This window comes from Diuraphis noxia, unplaced genomic scaffold (genome assembly GCF_037042655.1).
Source record: "Diuraphis noxia isolate RWA-SAM2 unplaced genomic scaffold, SU_Dnox_SAM2 contig0004, whole genome shotgun sequence".
NCBI lineage: Eukaryota > Metazoa > Arthropoda > Insecta > Hemiptera > Aphididae > Diuraphis > Diuraphis noxia.
Window position 1 is genome coordinate 33090896 of NW_028301714.1, and position 27201 is coordinate 33118096.

A 27201-nucleotide genomic window follows, 5' to 3' on the forward strand; every position below is an offset into this window, starting at 1 on the left:
GAAATCAAAGTTTTTATTCTTGGTGAATAAAAAAAATCAGAATTTACATAAAACAAAGAATAGGATGCCAAATAAAATAAAATGGTCTGTAAAATAATTCACAATACAGAAGTGCAATGCCAAGATTGATGGTTGAAGTGTAGATTATAAATTGACACGAATTTACACGTTAAGAAGATAATTAACTAATTCAATAATAATACAAATAAAGAAGTACAAGAAGCATTTAATAAAAATCAAGCTTTTGGATATGTATACCAGGAATACTATTTATACCTACTAATTTTTTGAAAAATTCAATCTTGTTTTTTAGTTATGGTTTATAATCACCTGAGCTTTAAATGTTTTCCTAATATTTATGTTAGCATTCAGGCATTCTAGAAAACACAAATTTTCAATTAATTTTGGTAATTTTGAGCGATCAAAAAATATCAATAATAAAGTCACAATTTTTTTTATATATTTTTAAAGTATAGCAAGTTTGACAAAAAAGGAAATTCAAACGTAAAATTACGATTAACCCTCAAATGGTTTTACTTTTTCTGTTTAATTTAAAAAATATATATTAATTATTAGATAAAAAAAATCCAATATTGTACTTAAGTATAATATTACATAATTTACTGAGTATAAACAATGGCATTTCGTAAATATTTAAATTAGTCAAGTCCCCATAAAAATTTAAACATAACTCGTCATCACATTGTATGTTAAAACACGTTGACTGCCATGCAGCTGCCGGCGGCCTCAAGAATATTTATCATGGGTACGCCAAAGACATTTTTCAGTGTCATTATAAATTTGTAATTGTATATATACTATTGAATTTGAAAAAAAAATTAAAAATAAAAAAAAAATTTTAAAATTATGTTTAAAAAAAAACCTCAAAAATACATATAATATTATATGCCATTGAATAACGAATTATTATAATTAGATAATATTATATGTTTAGGTAAATCTTGAATATCTTTTCGATTCGATTTTAATTCTTCATAAGGAGGGCGAGGTGTTCGATAAATATTTTTTAGGAAGTTGGGGTTACATTCTACAGCAAACTGTTATTGTGGAAAAATTTTATTTTAGCTTCTTTGATTATTTTTGACATAATATCACCTTTCCAGTTATTTTAAAATTTGTTCTAAAATAATGTAATACCATTGCGAGGTTTTTTTTACACATTTATTTGTATTATTACATTATAAATGATAATAAAACATTTATTTGAATAACGGAGTATAATATTATTTATATTACTTATATTATTTTACCAATATATTTTTACTGTTGTTTTTCCTATAAACAACCCTAAAACAAATTTAAATACTTAAAAATAATATGAGAATCTAAAAACAAATTGTATAATATTTTACAAATTAACTTTAATTACTATTGTACCTTAAATCAATTTGTCTCTATAGTTATTTTTTATATACAGCCCGTCAGGTGGTGTGATTTTATGACTGTCAATAATTGTAAGATGTGTCTTATATATTTAAACCATAAGCATGCGCACGGGGTATGCAGGGTTCGCGCTTGCATACCCTGCGGGCAGACGCTTGGAGGCACATGATTACATACATGAACAATGTCTTAGTTCATAATTTTGACTGGTTAGTTAGTGGTTACAAAATGATGATAATACGATATCAATATGGAATATGGACTTATTTTTAAATTCATTGTGGACGGTTCTCAATAATTTAAGGAATAAGGAAATATGGATTTTATTTTCAGTATATGCATTTACTATTTATATTTTCCTACAAATTACGATGATTACGACTGACCAGTGAACACTAATACAATTATCTTTACCGTGCGTTTTCAATCAAGTTGCAGTGATAACCCAAAAGTGCCTAGATGAATTAATGTTGATAGTCATAGAACAACAAATTTATATTGTAATTGACAGTTTGACACAGAAGATGTGATTGAAGAATTTAAACTCCTTATACCAAGGCTTGAATTATAACAATTATGTATAATGTAAACTTTCATTTCAATAAATATGTTTATAAAAAAAATGAGAAACAAAATTTTATTCTAATAAAAATTAGTAACCATAAGCTTAAGATGAAATATCATGCACATTAATTTTAAGATCATTTATACTTTGTATCTATGGGAGAGGGACATATTATTTAATCAGCCATATACTCTGCAAACAAAGTCTATGCACGTTATGATTTAAACGCAGAACCAATTGTCCGACAACACTTTTACGACCATCAAAATTATTCTTTTATTCACACAATAACAAAAATCAATTTTTTTTAGTTCTGTAGTCCTTTATTAGGTATAGGTACTTACTTTTAAGCTACTTGGCTACACATGAATTTTAAAATTTAAAAACAATCATTAGATTAGATAACTCATCATTAGTTTTAAAATCTAAACCAAAATTAGTCTTAACTCTTAAGAGATATATTTTTTATTATTAAAAATTAATTACAAGTTACAACCCATACAAGTTGGGGTGCATGACGTAATGATGGTGACAAGAAATTAGAAATTATGGAAAGAAGAAGGGTCAACTACTATATTACCACCTAAACGGTTTAAATCATTTTTAAAAACTTCTTTTACATTTTTGTTTCACTTCGTGTACTACCTAACAGTTACCAATTTCACCCAATTCAAATACCACAGTTGGTTCTCATTAAACTATTACAATAGCTTAAATATTCAGTAATCACTTTTATTTAAACTAATAATAGACGTGATATTTCACTAGTTTATTTGAATAAATTAATTCAATTATTATGTGAAAGATATAACATCGAATCTTGCTAAACGAGTATGTTATTCAAGGCTGAGAGCTTACATGCAGTTTGTTATCATATTCAATACTTTTCATACTTTATTTTAATTGCTATTACCTTCATGCAAATTTTAGTATTAGGTATGATATTTTAAAACTATAAAATACATTATAACGTTATAGGTACACAAATTTTGACTAGCTAATGTAAATTTTAATAACTACCTGCTAAAACAGATAAATTATTTTTCAATGATTTTTATATACATATTTAATACACGCTTCAACTTTAATATCAATTTAATTATTATAACCGCTTTAACTATAGGCAATTTATAGCTAATATTTATTTTTTTAAAGTTGTCTCTGATAATATTATATATTTATGTTGTAGTATATTGTACCTTCATAATACGTTATTAGTTATAAGTTATAACAAAAACTATGCATATTAGAATGTACCGTAAATAAAAAAAAATATGCTTTCAAAAAATCCTTTGTTTCTAATTTATTGTTATCACTAAAAAGTAGAAAATTAAAAAAAATTTAAAAAAATTTTTTAAAAACATGCTTTTCTTAATTCTACTTAATACATGAACTAAAAAGTTGAAAATAAACTTACTTTTAAAACAATTTCTTAATGAAACTTCAAGGTTATCAAGATATTACTAAAAGTGTATCTAAAATGTATTTGTTGCAAAATTTTTAAAACTTGTGAATTACAAAAAACGAAAAGCATGGGGCTCCTATGATTCAAGAATATGTCTTACAAAATTGGAAGTATGATCAATAATCTTTAAAATACTTATCATAAAGTTTATCTAATGATTCAGTTGTAGAGTGACTTTACATAGGAGTTATCATAAGTGCCCCATGCTTTTCGTTTTTTGTAATTCACAAGTTTTAAAAATTTTGCAACAAATACATTTTAGATACACTTTTATTAATATCTTGATAACCTTGAAGTTTCATTGAGAAATTGTTTTAAAAGTAAGTTTATTTTCAACTTTTTAGTTCATGTATTAAGTAGAATTAAGAAAAGCATGTTTTAAAAAAAATTTTTTTTATATAGTATTTATTTGAGTATTAATATAATATGTAATTATTACTTTTAATTACGGAAATAATTTTCATTTGTGCATAAATCATTATACGTCAATTGTATCAACATAGAATTTAAAATTATTAAAGACTTAATTATATTTATTATAATTATTTATTTACTATATTAATTATATAATTTTTCTACGATTACTATTATTTTCCGAAATATATTTTTATATGATCTGAATATATTATGTTGTGCAATAAATATAAAAAATGCAATATTTGGAATGCGTGAGATGAGAAAGACATTTTATTGATTCGCTCCCAACGAAGTATAATTTTGAATAATGCCTCATTATATCATTGTTATTTTAAACGACTATATTAAATACATTAGATGATGTTGTGAATGTTTTAAGAAGAGTGAGCAAAAACGCCAAAAACTAATGGATCTAAGTGCTAGGTGTGGTACCTACGTATTTTAATTTTTAAGTATACACGTATAGAAGTTTTTATGATGGTAGGTATAGGTATATTTGATTTCAAGATATCTATATATTGTTTCATTATAAACATGCAATTGTAGTCATCATAACGAGACTGAGAATCGGCCACTCTCAAATTTCGCACAGTTTTTTAATGGCTAAAGAAGATCCTCCAACATGCGCAACATGCGGCGTCCAAATTACCATTAAACACTTACTCACCGAATGCCGCACATACCACAACATCCGATCAAGCCTCAACCTTTCCGAATCACTCTCCGAAATACTTCAAAATCATCCCAAGGCCATAACAGACATCATCCAATTCATCACAACAGCAAACCTTCAATCCAAAATCTAGAATTAAGTTCTCTCGTTTATGTTTCTTACTGTAAATATTTAATTTAAGCTATTCATATTTTGTAAGCCCAATGGCCTATGCTGCCGAGGGCTCTTTCCTAATAAAAAAAAAAAAAAAAAACATGCAATTTTTAAGTTTTCAATATTTTACATATAGTTTTTCACTATTTGAATTTGATATATATTTTTTCTTGAATATTAATTGTAGGGAATTTTCTACTTTTTACGCCTAACCTGACTACTAGGATAAAATTTACTAGCAGAAACCACTTTCAATATTGAAAATAGTACATATACCTAAAGAATCTTAGATAAAATGTCATGGAAAAAACCAATAATTTGTCACCCCGCTTTGAATCTAATACAACACGTTGTGTAGGTAATAAAAACAATAAAGACTTTTACATGGTTAAACTGTCGAAGACAATTGAATACAATTTGGTAAGTCGGTACCTATAATATTATACAAATTATAATAAAATATTATATTCTTATAATATTAACTATACATATTATATATTGATTTAATTTTCGAAGTTAAATAATATGATAATCATCCAGCGTAAAATATTTTTCATTAAAATACCTATTAGGTACCTACTACAAATCTTCAAGCGAGTACTTTTTAAGCTTTTATTTTTATTATATCATTTCAACAATACAATTATATAAATTTAATATATTAAATAAATATACAAATTAAAATTATTAAAAAAATATACATTTATCAATTAAAATTAAACTACATTTTATACCTCCTTAAAATGCGTACATATTAAATAATATTTATGACCATTAATATGCATAAAAATTTGATAAATTAAATTGAACAAATCATTATTTATTGTTTGAAATAAAAGTATTGAAGATCCGTTGAACTCCAATAGCATGTGTGTGGCCCATCAAAAATATATTAAATTGCTTTAAGCTCTAAAATTTGAACTAAAAATGTTGAAATACCCTAATATATGTAGTTATATCTACTCCGCACCATGAATTATGTATAATTTCACTGTTAGCACATTATACAAAAAAAAAAAAAACAAATATGATTTCATATTGAATTATGAATTTATAGAGACAAAATATAATCACGAGCAGAAAGCATTTGGTTGTACGTTTCTTCTGCAAACACAAAAAAAAAATTGTCCATAATTTTGATTCATATGAACGTATTGTTGTAAATTACCGGTATATTCATAATGTGATTTTCCATTGCCTCCCATTTCCTGTGGCATAATATCGATGGGTACGTGATTGAAAATTTCTGTCGAATTCTCTGGAAATACTTTCAACTAAAACACAAGATATGACTCATAAAATATAATCATTTACCTATATTTGTATTTTCAATACAATAAAATATAAAACTTAAAAATAGGTAAGCGTTTCAGATTTAATTTTTAAATTATTTTTGCTGCCGTTCTGTTTTGGTATCTCATCATGTGTTGTATGTTTCATTAGACTGAGTTTTTACTTATTAATATCACAAGTTCCGTGTATGTTTAATATGTAATATGTTGTAGTATAATTTATATAAATAAAACTAAACAAATAATATTATTGACTCAATTTTTTTCATGTTTCTCATATAAAATATGGTAGTGTTTGATAATGTTCAGCACAATTATTTGTAGGAATATGATGATTACTAAAGTTTCAATAAAAAAATAAAATATGTAAACAGCTTCCAACGAAAAGTAAATATATATCATTATCTTCATTCTCCTTGAAGAATAAATTAAAAATTAAAAAATTGAATATTAAGAATAATATTATATTTGACTTAATTGTTTTTGAGCTTGGGCTGTATTTGTGAATAAAATTAAATGAAATTAAAACGACTTGAATATTTACCAGGTTCATAAGATTACTCTTCATAAACGGTCTTATTATGTTAAACAGCATACTAATTATTGTTCCAGCATTTAAAACATGCACTTCTTTAAGTCGAACTGGCAATGCCTCCTTGAAAAACAAAATTAAAATTAAATTTATAATATCTGCTTGTGCCTAATATTATTTTATTAAACATGTCATTATACAGAAACTTTACATATTATTAAACAGGTAGGTAAGTCAAAACAATCGGAACCGATAACAATGTTTCAAAACTACTGAAACAACAGTATAGGTATATTAAGTTAAGTTAAAGTCAATATTTATAAATTAAGGGCAATTTAAATTCTAAAATAATATCAATTAATTGTTATCTTTTATTTAATTTATGTGTGTACAATTTACAGTTTAAAAAAAGTAAGCATAAATAATATGGAGAATAGTAAACTGGTGGTGAGTGGTGCCTGATGGAAATGACATATAAGTATGAAGTAATTATATTATAACTTATTAACTATGTTTAACATAATAATATATTTTGTATGAACTATAAATTGTGTAACATAAAGTTATAGTTTATATACTAAACTGTAAATAAATTTATAATACTACACGTGATTATGTCATAGTTTACGTTATACACTTAAGGTTAGGGTCATATAGTTACAGTGATGTACCTACTAGGTATAGTCTATAAATAGGTATAAACTTAAGATTTTCAGAGTTGTACCTACTATTTTTTTTTATTTTTTTTTTTTTTAATAAATAAAATATATTTAAAGAATCCATTATTATCATAAATTCCTCTTCAACTAAAAAGAAACTGACCAGAGACCTCCTTAAATAGGAAAAAAATAATAAAAATGGAAAAAAAATAAGAAGTTTTCTAAGGTTCTGATAGTGAATGATCTCATCATCTTCATGTAATTCGTATTTATTTGTATTTAATTATTTTTTATAATACTTATATAATTTATTATAATACTAATACTTTCTTTAGTGATAAAACGTGATAAACATAGATTGAGTATGTGTTATTGTCTTATTGAGTGGGTATCGGGCGTCAACCGTACGTGTCTTTTTTAGTATGTATTACTATATGCCGTATGCCCGTATAGCTCGTATAAAAATATCTACATAATATTACGTATGTTATTTATACAGATAATTTTATTTATGACAATATTTATACTATTTGCAGCGTATTTTTAATTATATTACCCTAATCATAATTCATAATCAAAATCACAATAAATGTTAACCACACTCTGTCACTGACCACATGTGCATAAACATATTTATTATTTATTTTGTTCAACAAAAATGAGAGAAGTTAATAAAATAAAAAGAAAACGTGTTAAAGTTGAATGTTTAGAATGTGGCAGTAAATTTAAAAACGATTTCAAAAAAAAAACTCAAGAAGAAAATACATCGTGGAAAACAAGTAAATATTCAACATGTTGGCACACCAAAATATCCGTTCAAAAGTGCAGCAGCTACATAGAATTTGAATAAACGGGCAATGATACCGGTAAGTCATATATTATACTTGATATTTTTTGTAATAAATATTTACAATATTATACCTTGAAAAAAATGATCCTAAGTACTTTTATTAGCATATTATAATATTATTATGATATATCGCTAATATTTAAGAGGTAACTCAGTAACTGGTAAACTTGTGTTGTATTAAACGTTCATAAAATCATCATAATAAAAATATATCGTAATAAATACAAATTATTTTAATTTCTTATATTTTTTATGTTAGGAAAATTAGTGTTCAGCTCATCAGTCAGTTATAATGATGCTGAAAAACGATTTAAAGATAAATCAGACTCTACTATCAAACACTTCAAACAGATAATGTTGATTCTAAATTTGAGGTATTGTTAACTGTTATTGATATTTAAACATATCAAATAGATTATTAATTGGTGCCTATAATGGACATTGGACATACCTATATAATATTATATATATTATTATTCATTACTATTATTACATCATATAATACGATTGTATATTTATATCTAATATATCCATTCATATTACATACAAGTATAAATATAATAATATTATGGCTTTTTTTGTACTTAAAATTCATAAAAAAAAAAACCATTTTAATAAAAATATATCTAATAAATACTAATTATTTTAATTTGTTGTACTTTATTTTAGAAAAATAACTTTTCAAACTCTTCAGTCATTAATAATAATGATGAAAAACTATCTAAAGATAAATCGGATTCTACTGTTCAAAAAGATAATGTTGATTCTAAATCTTAGGTAGGTACTTATTATTTTAATAATTAAAACAAATTAAATAAATTGTTAGGTGATTAGTAATTTATTTATTATTCATAATTTTACATTTATATCTAATAATTTATAATGCCCATTCACAATGCATAAAAATACCAAAATATATTTTTGTTTAAATATATTATAGAAGTTTTATGAATGAATCAAAAATGTTTTTAAAACTAGTAACTGCTAACTGAGCATATCCAATGTTTTATATTTATATTAAAATATATTCAAATTTAGTTTATTTTCATATAAAATATAATAATAGCCTAATAGGTACTAGTGTTATTAACAGTTAAAAGTATTAGTATATTACATATATACATTAAGAAGTTTCAACAAGTTATTGAACATAATATTGATGAAAATTCTGAAGAAATATTATGGTTGTTATGTGCTAGCCAAATGGACAACTTAGTATCAAATTTAAATGAGTGTGATACTTTCAATTATGTGTATGTTAGAAAGTCAACAAATGATTAATAGAATTAAATTGAAATCAGAATGTTTTTTAAAAAATTCCAAAGTAGTATTAGACGACGTATAAAACGATGATTTTTGCAGTACAGATCGGTACAGAGTATCATTCGTCCCGGTTTTTTTTACGAAAGCTCAAAGTGGGGATGTCGGTGACATGGACCTCACAAGTTAAGCTTTCAGAACTGGTTGGTCATAGTGTTTTTTATATTCAATTGTCATTTATATTGTCAAGCGCATCGGATGAACACTTTTTTAAAACATGCATGTAATTCTAGTTTAATTGTGCCAGATATGATTGATAACTTGAAAAACCTTTATGTATTTTTTTCAGCTAATAATAAAAGGTATAGTGTATTAAATAAGCAAATTAACAATGTTGATAATATATTACAACTAAGAAACTTATCCAAAACAAGATGGACAACCCGTGCAGAGTCCATTAAAGATGTTTGGGCTTCCTATGAAGGTAAGTAACACTTTACAATATAATTGTTCACATCTTGAAATATTCGATACAGATACTAGGACAAAAGCATTTGGCATTAATAAAAAGATGCATTTATTTGACTTCATTGTCTCTATGGTATTTATGAAAAATATAATGTATAAATTGAAATCACTAACCGAGACATTAAAAACAAAAATGTATGTGTAATTGATGCTGCTGTTTTAACCGAGGCTACAATTAAAAATTTAGAAGATATTAATTCAGATTCAGAAAAAAAAAAAGATCTGATCGACAGCGCAAATCTTGGTATAGATTCAGAATCTGATTTCAAAGTTCATCACTTTACAAGAAAACAGCCCACTTAGATGGACCAAAATGCAGGTACTCAAGCTGATATAACTTTTCATATATTTTACAAAAAGAGAGTTCAAATGTATACTGTCTACATTTATTAATTTGTCTAAGGACAATTAAAAAGTATTTATTGATACAATAATGCCACTGTATAAAATATTCACATTTATGTTCAAGAATGAAAATATGAGCATTGAAAATATACAAAATGCTTTGTTAATATTTCATACCTAACAGTGATTTTGCAAAGTGCAAGGATATTGAGGCCATTGAAACTAAATTGGAAATATTAAAAGAAATATGCAAAGATTTAAGTTTAACTATGACAACCAATTTTCTCAGTATAATTGAAAAATGTGAAGAAGTTAAACATATCCTACCATTAGACAATAATATTTGTCGATTAGCATTAACTGCACCGCGGGTAAATGTAACTACCAACGAACGGACATTTAGCAAACTTAAACTGATAAAAAATAATTTAAGGTCTACAATGACAGGCAATAGATTAGATTCCCTAATGCTGTTACGTATTGAAAAATATATTTTACATACAGTTGATGTAAGTAAAATAGCAACGCAGTGGTTCAATATAAAACAAAGGAGAATTCGATTTTAAAAATTGTATATATTATTATTTATTGTGATACATGCATATGTATTAATTTATTATTAGTGATTAAATACTCATAAAATTGTATGTTGTAAGTTTTTATTTTACCTAATCTTGTGTACCTACTTTTGGTAATGCTGACCAATACCCAAAAATGCCTTTGACTAGTGACTATGTACTGGTGAAGAGCTATAAATAGGTATTGAATAGTGTATATGTATAGCTATGTTTATGAGTTATTAAGATGTATGTTAATGAATAAATAATAATAATTACAATCAGAGTGGACCGAGAAAATTTTTTTTATAGTTGGAAAATTAATGAATCAAGCCCCCCCCCATGATTTGTCTTTCTGGAGGGACCTGTGTGCAGTACAACAATTCGCAGAATAATCGAGCTAATGATCATATAATATTGTATATTACAATCAATAAATCTGTAATATATTAGAAGTTTGAATAATCCAAGAAAATTGTTAAGATCAAACCTTTCTTCGTTTTACGCACTTGTACGAATCCGAGTAATTTTTTCATTGTATTCATCGGCGTTTTGGTGATATGCCGCCAACATACACCTTTGCTGTTCATTGTTAATACCACCCCATCAAATGTGCCAGTTGTAACCATCAAATATTCCAACATCATAAAAAAGTATCTAACACAACGTACATAGTCGTATTCTCGGGGGTCGGTATTTTTGAAATTTGTGTAAAGGATGCGCTCTTGTTTGCCGGTACTTGGATTGAACACTATCGAAATGCTCCTATTAAAAAAAAAAAAACGAAAATCGATGATCCTAAATTTCACAGGTATGGAAGGACTGTTTAAAGTTATAATATGTACAAGCTTGTATTGTGAGTTCTGCAAATAACATCAGTATATAATATAAATGTATTGTCTAATATCTTTCAATTATTTAAATATTCTTAACACTTATCTTAATATTTTGTAAAAATAAAAGTATTTTTAAAGTTCAGAAATCGATCTTTTAAATTCAAAAACCAAATTCTAAAGGTTAAGTTGTCTATTTTTTTAAATTTAAAGATTATAAAAATAAAATGTAATGATATTATATGCATATGTTTAATATGCTCACTTATGCAGTTATTTTTAACGATTATGAATCTAAATGTCTAATTATTTTATGGCTCGTTAGATTTAGATTTAAGAGTTATGAAGTCAACAGATAATTATAATTTATAATGTACCTAAATGTTAAATGTATTTTTCTTTACATGTGCAATATTCTAAAAATACCTAAAATAGTAAAATACTATAGGTATATAGGCATTAACGATGATCGTGTAATATCACATAATGTACTTACATGCTGTCATATACCTGTTTCATCTCTTCAGACGATGGATCATAATTTTCAAAAATGTGTGGCAATTCTTTACGATACTTGTAATTAGCAATGATGGTCTTGTACGCCACATCCACATCGAAGTAACTACTGTGGAGGAACATGACGACTAATTTGTCTAAAAAACAAACAACAAGCGGGTTAGGGAAACAAAAATGTGTGAAGAAGTTAAAAAAAGACACAATATAATTATACTTTATATGAAATTTAATTTATTATGTATATAATATTGTAATACATAATATGATTAATATATATTTAAAGTTTCCCCAACAGGTTTTTCTGTAAGACTATACCTCGTATAGGAGGTAAATCATTGTTTTCTTTCAACCGCTCTTTTAGTGCTTCGATGTCTTTTAAATTTAATTCCGGATACTTTTCTTGTTCCGACTTCAAGAATTCTTCATAACTCGTTTCCGGTTTGTACATTTTGTTGGACCTTGAATAGTTATAATAAATTACGCTATAAGTAATTGGTTATAGTCTTGGATAAGTATAATATCATACTCCACATTTCATAGTTATCAAAATAAAACTATTTTTATTATCTTAACTGAATAGTTAATATAGTTACCTACATACTATTCAATTAAGAAAGCTATATCATTGTATAGTATAATATACTGTTATATACTATAAAATACACATTGTAAATAGTAGTATTACACAGCTGTTGACACACATTTCAGTGTTAGTACCAAACTAAGGCGAACTTAACAATTTTCTTACTGACGTGTTTTGAAGGTTAGACAGATTTTGGAACTTGAAATTATAATTTAAAACATACAACATATTGACATGTCGACTATAAATCATGCTTAATACCTTCTATAGACTGTGATACTATAATACTATCAGTATATTATACAAAATAGTTAAAAAAGGATGTCAGCGCTTTATTTGTTTTCTCCCTCTAACCCACGCTCAACATAGACAAAAGTAGAATCGTTTTTTCTATGTTTGTAAGTAATGTTGTAAAATTACCCATTGAAAAAAAGATAAGGAATAATATTTTTGAGGGATTGACGTCATATCAATTTGCGAAATATTATCTTAAAACAATTTAAAAATCATAAAATTTACATTTTTTTGTTTGTTTTGAAAGTCGAATACAAAATCAAATAACAATAAAGTATAATATCATTAATATCGATATGTCATTCCCTCAAAAACATTATTCTCTATCTTTTTTGTATTGGGTGATTTTTCTCTAAGATTACTTAAAAACATAGAAAAACTAATATGTGAAAATGCGTTTTGTCCATGTTGTGCGTGCAGGGCCAGAGAGAGAAAACAAATAAAGCGCTGACATCCTCCTGATTTTATATTATTACATTATTATTAAAACCAAAAACGTTATAATGTACGTTTAATATTGTTCTATTTTCATTTTAATATAGTAAAAGCATTAATTTCAATTTATAAATACCAAATAAAAATATATTTGTTTTTTTTTTTTGGAAATGGGAAATTAATATAAAGGCAAAAATTATTACAATACATTATAAACATTTTGATGTTATATTCCATATTTTATAATATACAGTGGAACCTCGATAACTCAAACCTTTATAAGTCGAATTTTCGATAACTCAAAGGAAGGCCTTGGAACCTGCCTTACAATACATGATATGTGTGAACTTCTGTAAGTCGAATTTTCAACAATTAAAATTTTTTTCACCCCCAACCGATTCGAGTTATTGAGGTTCCACTGTATATCTACTTAACCTCATTTGGGGGAAGTTATTACAAACTTTCAAGCCAAACATCTTTCACACGCAAATATTCGTATAATTGTATTATACATTAGTAGGTATTATTTTATATTTGTAATATTTATACATATTTTTAACATTATAGTGCTGAAAATACATATCACATTCAACTTTTAACATAAATAAGAACTTACTTTTTTAATTTAAATGAGAATTATTTGATGTAATTAACAAACTAATTTATACTTATATTATAATGTGTGTTCAATAATAAAGCTACTTAATTCGAAGTATTTCGAACGCAAAACCTCGAAATTATTGTTTTGTTATTTTTTTTACTGTTCAAACAACTTCTTATTACACGAATAATTAAAAATTTAAACGTTTACCTTTTTTCTGAGTATTTACAGCTACCATTTTTATGTTTATATCTCTTTTTTAAGTTTGAATTTTAATTAAATAATTGTATAAACAATTTTAACTGATCGAGATTTATGCACGGATGACAGATTTATATCATTTGAAGTTGAACAGTCTACCAACAATTTTAAAAATTATGAAAACATATGAAATCTTATCAAAATATATAACAAAAATAACGTGTTTTTATTTAAAAATGTATTTACTTGTGTAAAAAGTTATATTGCAAGCATGATATAAAATAAGTTATAACATTAATTTAATATGTTCAACAATATCAACATTTACATTTGTAGATAATTTATTAAGCGGTCAACAACCGCATAATTATTAATTAATAAAATGTAATAACTAATAAGCAATATAGGTGTTATAACAGCCATTTGAACAAAACAATTGATAACAGAGTTCACATCAATGAAAATTATACTTTATCACACTACAAACCGCAACATAACTAACTCAAATTTTACGTTATTGGACTAATTATCGGAGTAATTAAAATAAGCTAAATCGATAAACAATGAATATAAATTAATGCAAATATTAAAAACCTTTCAACTAATGAAGCTAGATAATATTTTATAAATATAAAAAGATTATAAATTAAAATATTCAACTTTATAGGTTATTCGACGTCAATTCGTATAGGTATTGTTTCAATTGGCGATTATTTAATAATGTCTGACAGATATAATTCGTTTTCTGCTCAATCCAATATGATGTCACACGCGATGGGTGGGCCTGCAGATAAAGGGATCAATTTTTTCAAAAAAAAATATAGATTTATAAGATTTATATATTAACAAGGTTTTAAATTTTTTAAGGTTTTTTAATTTCAGTACAAGTACCTACTGTTGTACATTCTTGTCAAATGATTAGAATTATGTTATATGACAGTTCAGCGGTGGCTGTCGTAGCAGTAGCATGCGTATTGTATTGTCCACGCTCCACATATTACTACGCTCCCCACAGTTATTAGTACGAGTTTTTGATGTGTTTTTGTACCGAGAAATGCTTAATAAGTATGCGGTTGGATCGGTGTCGATTTCGAGTAGATTCTCTCTAAATTCTCCTCACAGGGGCAGTGTTATATGATAGGTAGGTAGTAGGTTTCCTACCTATGATAAAAATAAAATTAAATTTAAAAAAAAAAACATGTTTTTGTTCCGTCGTACAGTATAGTTAGACTATCGAAGGAACAAATGTGTACGAGTATTAAATTTTGATTCAATGATTAATCATTGCATACCTATGAAAAACGATTCGGAGTTGAAACAGTGAGTCTGCCTCATCTATACAAGTGTCTATACAGGGTGATTTTTTTATCAAACAACACTCATTATTTAAAAAACTATTGACTTTTTTCAAATTTTTTTTTCAATATTTTAGATCCATCTTGTTCTAGAACTATATTTGTTTTTAATATTTTCACCCTTATATTTATCAGGTAAACATTATCAACTTTTGATTTTAAAATGACAACCTATACTTAAAATTTCATAAACTAAAAAGGCTATTTTTCAATTAATTTTCACGTTTAAATTTTCATTTTTTGTTAATCCGTTTACAAGATATAGCCTCCCAAAGTTGGGTAGTTTTGGGTGGTGTTATAGGTGTATGTTAGGTGGTATTTACGCACAAACACCATATGAGTGTTGTTTGATAAAAGAATCACCCTGTATAGTTTTATATTTTACTTTATTTCTGTGGATATTTTATAGGTTTTTTTGTGCTGTAATATATCTTTCTAATTTCTATTAGTAATACATTAGTATACCAATCAGGCATTATAATTTATATTATACTATAGATACCTATAAACTGTTTTGTTATTAACTTATTAATGTGAATAGGATCGTAGTGTACCTACACTATACCCAATATATATGAATCATAGCTTATTAGTCTAAATGTTATGAACATTTCATTGGGTATAGAAAATAAATAGTAATGTTAAATTTTCAAGTATAAGAACTTGATGTGTAAGTGTTTTTTTTTTTATGTCTAACTAAATTTCTAACTTTTATTTCGTCCAAATGTAAGCTTCAAATATCTATACAAATTATGTTTAAGTATTTTCTATAATATTAAATTACCAAGCTTTAGTAATAGCAGTTTAATTTTAATGCTAGCTTAACTAAAAAATAATTTGAAAAATGTAGCGTACTACTTCATTTTTTCATCGCTGTACAAAAAAACATTAAATAACAGAAATTATATTTATATCAGTATCAGTAAATCATCATAGATGTTTTTGAAATTATTATGATGCTGATAAAAAAATTACTAACGAGGCCGCTGGTTGCTATGGTAACATAGTTTGATTATGCATTTATTACTAATTATTTTTTAGTAGAGGCAATCTAGTTACTGTAATTCAAAATTAAAATATTTATAACTACGAGTATTATAAAAAAATTCGTCACGATTACGAAAAATTGATCACGATTACAAAACAAAAAATTGTTCAGCAATTAAAAAAAACTTATTTTATTATAATTTTATAAACTTCAGAATTTTGACAAATTTTTCAAAATATGATATTTGAACGCTTATAAAAAAACAAATTTTATCAACATTTAAAGAAAATATCATAATATATAAAAAGCTCAACAATGTGATCATACTTAAAGCCAACAATCAATTAATTTAAAACAACTATATAGAATATTTATTACATAACTCATTCAGCCAGGGGTCGTTAAAATACGGCCAGCAAAAAAATTATCTCCGTCCTCCCTACCACAAAAGTTATAATTTCACAAAACTTTATAGGTAACAAAAATTATCATTAGTATATATTCTATATTCTTAGTATTTCCTAGGTAGTCTGTACAAATGTGTGTGTGTGATACGCAATTCACGTTTTAAACGTAGCAAAATAATATCATAGTATCATACCTACAGTATATTTTATATTAATATAGTTTATTTTTAGCCTTATAGGTTCTTCATAATATAGATAGCACAATAGCACAATAGCACTATAGTAGCTAGGTACATCGCATATACCGTCATACCTCTATGGCTTTATTTACATACTTGTGCGTGTCGTATTATAGTCGATATTATATACCTAATATGCTTATTTCGTTTGTAATTTTTTTTTTTTATAACAATATTATACTTTTTTATAAATACGGACTTGCGGGGCCCTTTCTGTACCTAATACAATTAAATGTAAAGCAAATGGCCTTAGATGTTGAAGCAGAAATTATTGATAGGTTCAACGTTTCAAGACCAAAAAAAAAAGATACATTCTTTATTTCGTCTTTACTTGTATGAACTATAAAAGTACACAACTTATTAATAATCGATCAAAATTAAATTTTGTATCACCATCATAATAATAACCTACAATAATAATTATAGACATTTATAGTTACATGTAACAATAGCAATTGTACAATATACAATTGCAATTCCCAGTGTGGTCACTTAAATTTTGTTATTGTTTATAAATAATATATTTCCGGGTAAGTGGCAGTAATAGCGTTTTGAAATCAAGATTTGTGAACTTAGTTGAAATGATGGTTAAAACAAAAAATTACCTTCACTGGTTAGTGGTATGTAACTTAGGTAGGTATACTGATTATAATAATATCGAATAATAATTTCCGGTTTCATAATTAGTACAAAATACAATTCGTAATCCGTTGTACGGGCCCGTAAATTTTTCGTAATTTATATAATTAGGAAAATAATATTAACATTTATGAAGCTCACGGTCATCTCTATAATATATTAATATATGTAGAGACTCGTGAGGCCACCTATATATAATCTGAAACATTTAATAAAGATTGGATTTAGATTAAGAAATAAAGGAAGATCTTAAAATAAACGGAAAAAAATGTTTCTGAATTTTTAATCAAAGCAGCATGAATTGTTTTACCCTTTATAGTGTATGTATAAGTTAAAATCAACACAACTTTAAATTAAAAATGTACATTTCTGTGTGATAGTCAAATCTCAAATATCAAAAAATGTCCGTAACATTTTGCAAGATCTGTCTAATTCGGATCTCAATTATTAAAATAAAATAAATCATTAAAAGTTATCAAACAATGTCGTCTCCTGCACGACACGCTTTGGAACGAGTTCAATTACATGAAATATTATTGACCTTATATGAAGTAGCCAACAGCTGTACCTATTAAAACTATGACGATAAAAAAAATAAAAAATAGATTTAAACGTAATTTATTGATAAAAACGGCCGAGTAAATAATTAATACGTACAAATGCAATCGTTAACACACCTTTTATAACATATTATGCAGAAACCTAATACCTGAAATCTTTACTACAAAACAACCTTAATTCAATACGTATATTATAAAACCTTACCAAAATATCTACGAAACACAAAATAGTTTTGAAGGAATAAAAATGTGTTTTTCCTCATGTCAAGCTGAAATGAACCTACATCCTATTATGTAATCGATTTAATTTTTTTATTTAACAACTCTTTACTGCCAATAAGTATGTTATACTTCGTACGTTTACAGCAGAATTCAATAATTTATTACGATGCCGCATAATATAACGATATATTCCGGATGAAATGATTACCAGCCTCGTACTTGATTTGTTTTATATCTCGCGTGCAATATGCTTAGGTCATCCGGATATTAAAACGAAGTTCAGATACAACGATCTGATTCTCAAGGCCCCTTGAAGATCGTTATACACGTGTAAGCGGATTCTACTGTACAATGTTTATAATATATTTTATTATTTTTTTATTTGTTTTTAAAGCAACTCATAATTTAAGTACATTTTGCTAAATTCAAATAATTTATAAATTGTGAAAAATTGTAAAAACAAAGATTTTGTTGAAAAAAATAAAACTTAATTAATGAAAAAAAAATTATTTAAAATACATAGTATACATACAGTTACACAAAAAAATTATACTGATTATTTTGAAAGCTATTTATGGTTTTTATTAAAACATAGTTTAAAGTCGAAAACAAAACAAAAATTATATTTTAATTTTATTGCTTTTATTTCAACATATATATGTTATTGAGCAGGGTACCTACAACTTTTTTACCTATAACTTTCTAACCGATTTTCTCGATGTTAACTTTCGTAACAGTTTGTTTATTGCCACCCCAAATCAATTATAAGAAAACCATATAGCACACAATTAGATACATTTTCTCTAAAATGAAAATCTGTGAAAATCATCAATTTTCAATTTTTTATTTCAAAGCAGAATATTTTTCTGTAAAGTTTTATTCATACAAATCAAATTTTGAAAGCATTGTTCATTAGTTTATATGATCGGGAAGTGTACCTACATTTAATGGGTTAAAATCTGTGCTACTCCATTCCACTCATCAAGATATTCAATATTTAAGTAACTTACACATTTTTCTACTCGTATAATTAAAAACTCATTTGAAATTAAATTTGTATCAACATTTTTAGAAAAATATTTTGCTTCACAGTATTATATTGGCATATTATGTATATTTTTATTCAAGTCAAAAATATATATTTTTTTTTTTCAAAAATGTTGTTTTATAATTTCAAAGATGTAAAGTAAATATACGAAAAAAAATTATTTCTGTTAAAACAATCATCCAGTGGTCAGTATATATTATTATAATATACAATAATAGTCGTGTGTATTAGCACATAATGACATAATATACAATACGACAATACATATTATACACTATATATTATACACTATACATGACTCATTATTTCATGAATAAAAGTAATCTTATTGTTATTATATGGTGGTATGAAACATATAATACGTATATTGGTATATCAATATATTATTATAATATTATGTATTTATGTATTGTGTATAGTGTATAGCCAATAGCCATCATATACGTCATACCTATATTCGTATCGGTGTAATACTAGTTTTACTACAGTACTATACGCACTATACACTATTATAGTTGATAATACTATACAATTAGAGAACATAATTTACAGGTACACGTGTTGTTAACTACGGATGTATTATTGACTATATAGAACTTCAACACGCACTCTTCATCCTCCGTGGAAAATTCCATTTTCACCTCCACAATATTATTGTAATGGTGAATGTTGTGAACCTATATTATTGATACGACAACAATTTAATATAGGTAATGTAGTTTGTGTGTGTGTGTGTTTGTTATAACAATATAACTTATTATGATGATAATTATTAAAACTCTTTCACACGTGAAACATAATAAAAAAAAGTTTGTGATGATTTTACATACGGGGTCATAAAAATAGATTGGATAATAATAATATTATATTATACAGTTTGTTTTTTAGAGATATATCATCAATCGTTATTTATCACATTGGTTTTATAAATTAGAAAAGGCGGTATTTTTAAAAACATTTCGCATACCTACCTAGTCTTTTTCATTATAATATGTTAGTAGGTACTAGGTACCTACTTACTCATTTTTTTCGATACAATTATTAAAACTGCATAATTATTAATCAATAACGAATAACGATGGATCTTCATGTAGATGTTTTTGTTATATTTGATGTGTTTACGTATGATAGACGATGACAAACAAATTACTGAATTTGTATGAATTTGTGACGTATTTATTTTAATATTTATTGTAATGATTATATAATAATTTATTGAAACAACCACAGTACTACGATACTAATGAATAATGACTGTAGTTTCATATTTTTATTTTTGTCTAATTATAGATATAACATATAGAATAATTATAGATACCTATTTAATATTATACGTAGGTACCTATAATACTATACATATTACACATACCAAGTACGTACCTATACTTACCAAACTTATAATAATCGTGATTATAGTAGGTACCTACCTATATGGGTATACATGCAGCTATATTATATTATATTCAGGCATTATTGCAACTTGCAATAACGTCAAATAATTGTTTGTCAGAATTTAAACCTTTTTTATTTTACAGAAAAATAATACTATATAATTGTATGTAACAATATGAGTATTGCACTATTGCGTACCTACTTATATCACCAAACGCCAAACAAACTATCATAATGATTTTTAAACCAATGGATATAATTATTACTACAAGGTGTATCAAAATTCAAAAATATAACAATCTGCAGATTACCAATAGCGAAATACAAATGATTTGTATAGAGAAGGGATCTAACCTATTAGGCTATAACCAAAAAATAGGCATATTAAACTATTATAATTCCCTAATAAAAATATAATTGTTGGTGAGACTCAAGCACTCGAATTCAAAGACCAGCTAGGCTGGTATACACACATATAAGTTTATACAAGTAAATTTATAAGTAATAGGTATTAGCCAATAGGTATAACCAGAGCTGCTATGATTTTACTACTGTTCTACGATCCTATTTATCATAACTGTTGGGACTCAGCAATGCAGAGTAATGAAAATCTAACGACTAAACAACATGAACATGTATATCATGCAGAACAAATGAAAATAACAAAATATAATCAGAAAACTTCCCTGCACGAAATTTAGGGCAATTATCTGAACTCCCACAAAAAAAATGTATAAATATGCCAATGCATTGACCAGGTACTTAACCCTGTAGGAATAAAATATTAAATATTAGCACATTCTATATCTATCAGCAATTGTTCATACACTATATGTCTATATCCAAGTATCAAATTCAACTAACAAAACATTATTTGTAAAGTCAAATTAAAATTTAATTTGTATAACTGTATAGGTATAGTAAAGTTCATTGTTGGTATCAATCTAGCTATTTTAATTAATTGAAGATTTTACTTCTAGTTATTGTGTGTTATAGGTTAATATTTAAAGTAAATATTAGACATAGGTAGTTGGTGTCAATAAAAAATCAGTTGAAGAAGAGCGGGTCAGATTTAAAGGCTAACAACCTATTGACTATATAGATTATAGATAGACGACCACCGAGGCCATAGAGTGACATTCACCATTTAGGTTTTAAATTATATTGAATATATTTTTCTTTATTCCGTGTTCAAAAAATTTAATTTAACATTTGATTTTAATAAATAATTTAGATAAAGTCACAAGTAAAACCGATATGTTAGGTGTCAGGTTGTGAGTGATAAAAATTATAATTGTTATCCAAATAATAATAATAATAAATATACGCTCTTCTGAATAATTCATGTATCCAATAGTATAAAGATCTTATATGAAATCGTGATTAGCAAGCCATAACACAATTATTTTATATTAATTGTTTGTTGTTGATAAATAAAAACTATCAATAGTCAAATAATAAATTCTCATGTGTCCGGTACTCCGGTTAATTTAAGTTGTCTTGGGGCGTCAGGCATGTAAACATAAGTCCTTGAATCTTCGTACGTCATAGATTTCAGTCAGAGTGATGGTAGAAAATTATATTATGGTTAAAATGTAATTGGTACGTGGGACCTATAAGAATGAAAACAGCAAAACAAACTATGCCAGTTTCCAAAGATGGATAAGTATATGAAAATAATTTACTCAAGTTAAGACTTAAGATAAGTTAAGAGGACAATGATTTAAAATTTAATAGTTAACATTGTTAAGAAATTATAAATTTAAATCAATAAGTTAAAAGTTAAAATGGAAAAATATTAACTTAACTGAGTTTATAAAACAAATAGATAAACATCAATTTTTTTTAATTAGTATGTAAATCACAAAAAAATATGACTTTGTCTATCTAATCTAATAACATATATCAATACACAAAAATTATTTTATCAAAGAACGGAATTGTTTGGGTTATTTTAGCATTGGATTATATTTAAGTATAAACTAAAAATTTCAAAATGTTTTTAACTTGATGGATTATTTTTAAATCAACTGAGAAAAGCTAAGTTATATCAACTATCAATTAAACTAGTTTAGTTCATAAAATTATTAAAAATAAAGAAACTAATTAAGTTAAAAAGTTTAATGCCCATCTTTGCCAGTTTCACATTTATAAATTATAACTTTAACTAAAAATATAAATTTTAATTAAATTAAATCTTCTCTAAATTAATGAGTTACTGCGTTTTTCGATGAGTCCGTAGAGAATATTAAAAAATTTAATAAACACATTTATTTGTTTTTCATCGTTTTCAAATTTTTCATAACATAAATACGTTTTATTCGTTTATATAAACGGGATTAAAACTCTATACTTGAATTAATTATGAATTGTTATTAATATTTAATTAACCAATCAAATATAAGTATTTCAATGAAATTATAATGACAAGTGATTTTTGTTTTATTTGAGATAAGTTGATTAATAACAATAAAATATTATTTAAAAAAATAATGAAATCATATTTACCATCAACACAGATATGTTCAGCCAAGATGTAATTAATGACATACAAATTTACCTAACACACAATTAATGAAAAGCTGGTTTAAAGTTCCAATTTTAACTGCTGATTAATATAACTTTACTTGATTATACGGGAAAAAACAAAATTGTGTATGTATACTGTAAACGTTTTGTAGTATTTTCCAAAACTGATAACATGGGAAATAAAACTTTACGAAAGTTAGTATTTTAAGTATTTAATTTGCGGAACTATGGATAAAGCTTTAGAGATAGTAATATACTGATAAACGATGTATAACATTAGCTAGTAATATTTAGGTAATAACTTATAATTCAACAACACTACATGTGATTATATTATAATGCATAATGCCCTAGTATTAAAATATTCATAATGTATGTAAAAAATAATAATATAATTAAATTTTAAATTTACTATAAGAATTTCCTTATTCCCTAATGATACGAAAATCCTTGTACAATACTAAAAATATATCTCAATACATAATATATATATATATATTATATTGAAAAGGAAATAGTTTTTTAATTTAAATTTTATATTTAAATAATTTCCAAATTTTTATTTAATAAAAAATAAAGTTATATAAAAAAAAATTAAAATATTTATTTTTACTATTATAATTAGCACTTATGGATGCAAGAATATAATTTTTTTGTTATAAAATAGTCTGTGAACAGTCAAAAATACATAGACATGTACCTTTCAAAAACTCTGAGCACGCCACTGTTTTTTTAAAACAATTTATAAACATACATTTAGAAGTTTGGAACCCAAGTAAACTATAAATAGGTAGTAGCTTAGAGGTATATATGTTTTAAGTAAGATAATACTAATTAATTTAGGATAATTAACAATAGTAATTGGTAACATTTTCGATTATGATACAGATCTAATTTCAGTCTTAAGGAATAAATTATTATTACCCCTATATTACTTCGCCAAGAGAGACAAAAAAAATAACAGAAAAGTAGGTACGTATAAGTGTATGACCATTCTGATGTTGACAGTTGGTTGACATCTAGTCAAGTGTTCATCAACCTCGTAAGTCAAATACCACAGTAATGTAAGAGTTGATTTTGAATTCAATGATAAAACATTAGCATATATTTAAGTAAATGCAGTGTATTTTATGATATATACTGTTTTAGCTATTTTACCCGACTTCGCCTGAGTTAAAGTGAACCTATATTTTTCTATTGTTTTCAGTTTTTCTTCAGCTTAAATAAAATATTATACAAACATAATCACAATGTATAATTTTATAATTTTTAACTTTTTAAATCTGGACATATTCTATTAGCTGTAAATGCAAAAAACTGAAGATGTATTTAACGAATTCTTAAAAGTCGAGTAAATTCATAAATCACTAAGATTGGTTTTCAACTTTATATGTGTATACCTACATACAAAAATATGTCAACTTTTAAAATCTATTCATGGATACAAATCATAAAATTAATCATTGAAAATGTGTTAAAAAGTATTTGGTCTTAAGATTGGTTATATATCTACCCATATTATATTTGTAAACTTTTTTTAATGACATGTTTTTACTATTTATAATGCAATATAATCTGTAACCTGCAACCAGTTAAATAAACAAAAATAAATATTTGACGACTTTCGTTAGCCAAAACTAAACTGATGTGTGAGGAGTCACCCTATATTCATAAGCGCTGGCGTATTTCTTTTTTTTTTTTGTAGGATAGGGGGTGTCCAGACATGAAAATGACATGGATTAAATAGTTTTATGCAACAGACAAATAGTTTATCTTAATTTCCGATGTATTTTAACACTTACAGATTTTTGTAACATTCCAGTATCAAATGCGTCAAGTGCTCAATTCGTTATAAAAACTTAAAAAAAATAAAAACATAAATATGAAATACTTTATCATAAGTAAATTAACATTAGTTAATTCATTCTTTTATAATTATGATTTTTTAAGTTTTTTTTTTTAACATAGGGGAAGTTTAATGGTGTGCAATTGATGTAAATTAATTGATCGATCAACTACGTTTAAAGAATGGGCTCTTAGATTTTTTTTCTATAGATTTAGTTAAGTTAAGTTTAAAAATTGTTAGTTTTACAATAATATGTATAATAATAATAATAGGTAAGGTAATTTTCAAAATAAATGTAAGTAATCAGTATTAAGTACCTAAGTAATAACCTTCAACTTATCTATTATACCATGTAATAATTTATCATGTCCATTCTTAACATAGTAATTTGAAAAAAGTAAGTTCAATGATTCTTTACATCAGTAAATAATTCTAAAAATTTTGTTGGTGAAGTTCATGTCGGACATTCCCTGATAAATCAACCAAAATACGCCTTTGTCAATAAGGGTTGAAAAAATAAGTTATAATGACCACAGCTTAGTTTAAGGAATTAGTTTTTGAGTATTTATGTACAGATAAATTCTTTTTTATATAAATATTATCATAATAATTTTTTTACTATTAATAAATTAGTAGTTAGGTTGAATTAATATTTGTCGAAAACACTGCATTTTTAAATATCATTTTGTATTAATGTATCTAAAATATAATATTATCCGATAAAAGATTCAAATTCCCACGAAAAATATTTTTGAATTACGATATAATATCAAAAATCGTTTTTTTTTTCATTAAATATCTAATTTTGTCAAAATTTTTACTTAAAATATCTATAAAAAAAATAAAAATATTTTTGTATTTTTTAGAGTTATTGATACTAGAATGAACTCATGATGAGGAACCTTGTATTCATTTTCAAGTTTTACCTACAAACATTGAACGTTTTTACATTTTTAATTACAATATTATAACTTTTGTAAGCCTGAAGATTTTGTTGAAATTTGAAGTATAGATGCTTTTAAAAATATTTGTGGAATTACACTAGATTTTTATTTGACTCTAGTAATAATTAGTCAATATCTATTGAAAAAAACCTTGAAGATATCGAAAATGTCAAACGCCTATATACATTTTTCAAAATTGAAATATGAAAATTTCCGTTGTTCCCTAATTTTAGATTCTGAACGGAGCGATTAATGTATATTGATTTTACCATGAAGTTTTTGTTTTTCGTGTATGTTTACACGGTTAGTAATCGAAATTATGTTTCGATTTTCTACTTAAATATATTTTGTGATGGGAAAATGAATTTATTTGGTACTTTAGAGAGATCGAAATGAAAAATTCTCCGGAGTTTTCAAAAGCTTTGGAAAAAAAGATGAAGGAAACGGGTATAGGTATATACAATATCTAGTTTTTGACAATATCGCTTTTGTTTTTTTTTTTGTGTAACTAATAAGGACTAAAAATAGTAGATACTTATTAAGCCTATACTAATTTTTACGAATTAATTCAACAACAGTAGATATTGACATAATATTATTTACAACGAAAAATAAATAAATAATTATAATAAAATTATAAAAAATATATATTACCAATAAATTACAAAAATATTTTGATATAATAATATTTGTTATTAGTTTGACTTTTTTATTTACCTTTTATTTACGAAGATGCTGACAAAATATCAGACCAGCGAACAAACACTTTTCAACACTGCTAAAACGTTTATGCACTACCTACTCACAATCAACGGTGGTATGTAAAAGGCCGTTATAGAGATAAAGCTATGGCAATGGCTTAATGTATT

At 25.3% G+C, this 27201-nt stretch overlaps 1 protein-coding gene and 1 pseudogene across 1 annotated transcript; one reads left to right on the forward strand and one right to left on the reverse strand.

Annotated features, from left to right (window-relative positions):
* Nucleotides 1-5275: 5275 nt before the first annotated feature.
* Nucleotides 5276-27201, reverse strand: LOC107168536 (alpha-tocopherol transfer protein-like). The gene is made up of 7 exons (XM_015517979.2): nt 27050-27201; nt 12365-12507; nt 12030-12186; nt 11210-11465; nt 6514-6624; nt 5846-5951; nt 5276-5781 (listed from the first exon to the last, which is right to left on the reverse strand). Exons 2-7 carry the CDS (start codon nt 12495-12497, stop codon nt 5729-5731), a joined length of 816 nt encoding a protein of 271 aa, XP_015373465.1. The 5' UTR covers nt 12498-12507; nt 27050-27201; the 3' UTR covers nt 5276-5728.
* LOC149055977 (uncharacterized) lies at nt 9660-10738 on the forward strand (annotated as a pseudogene).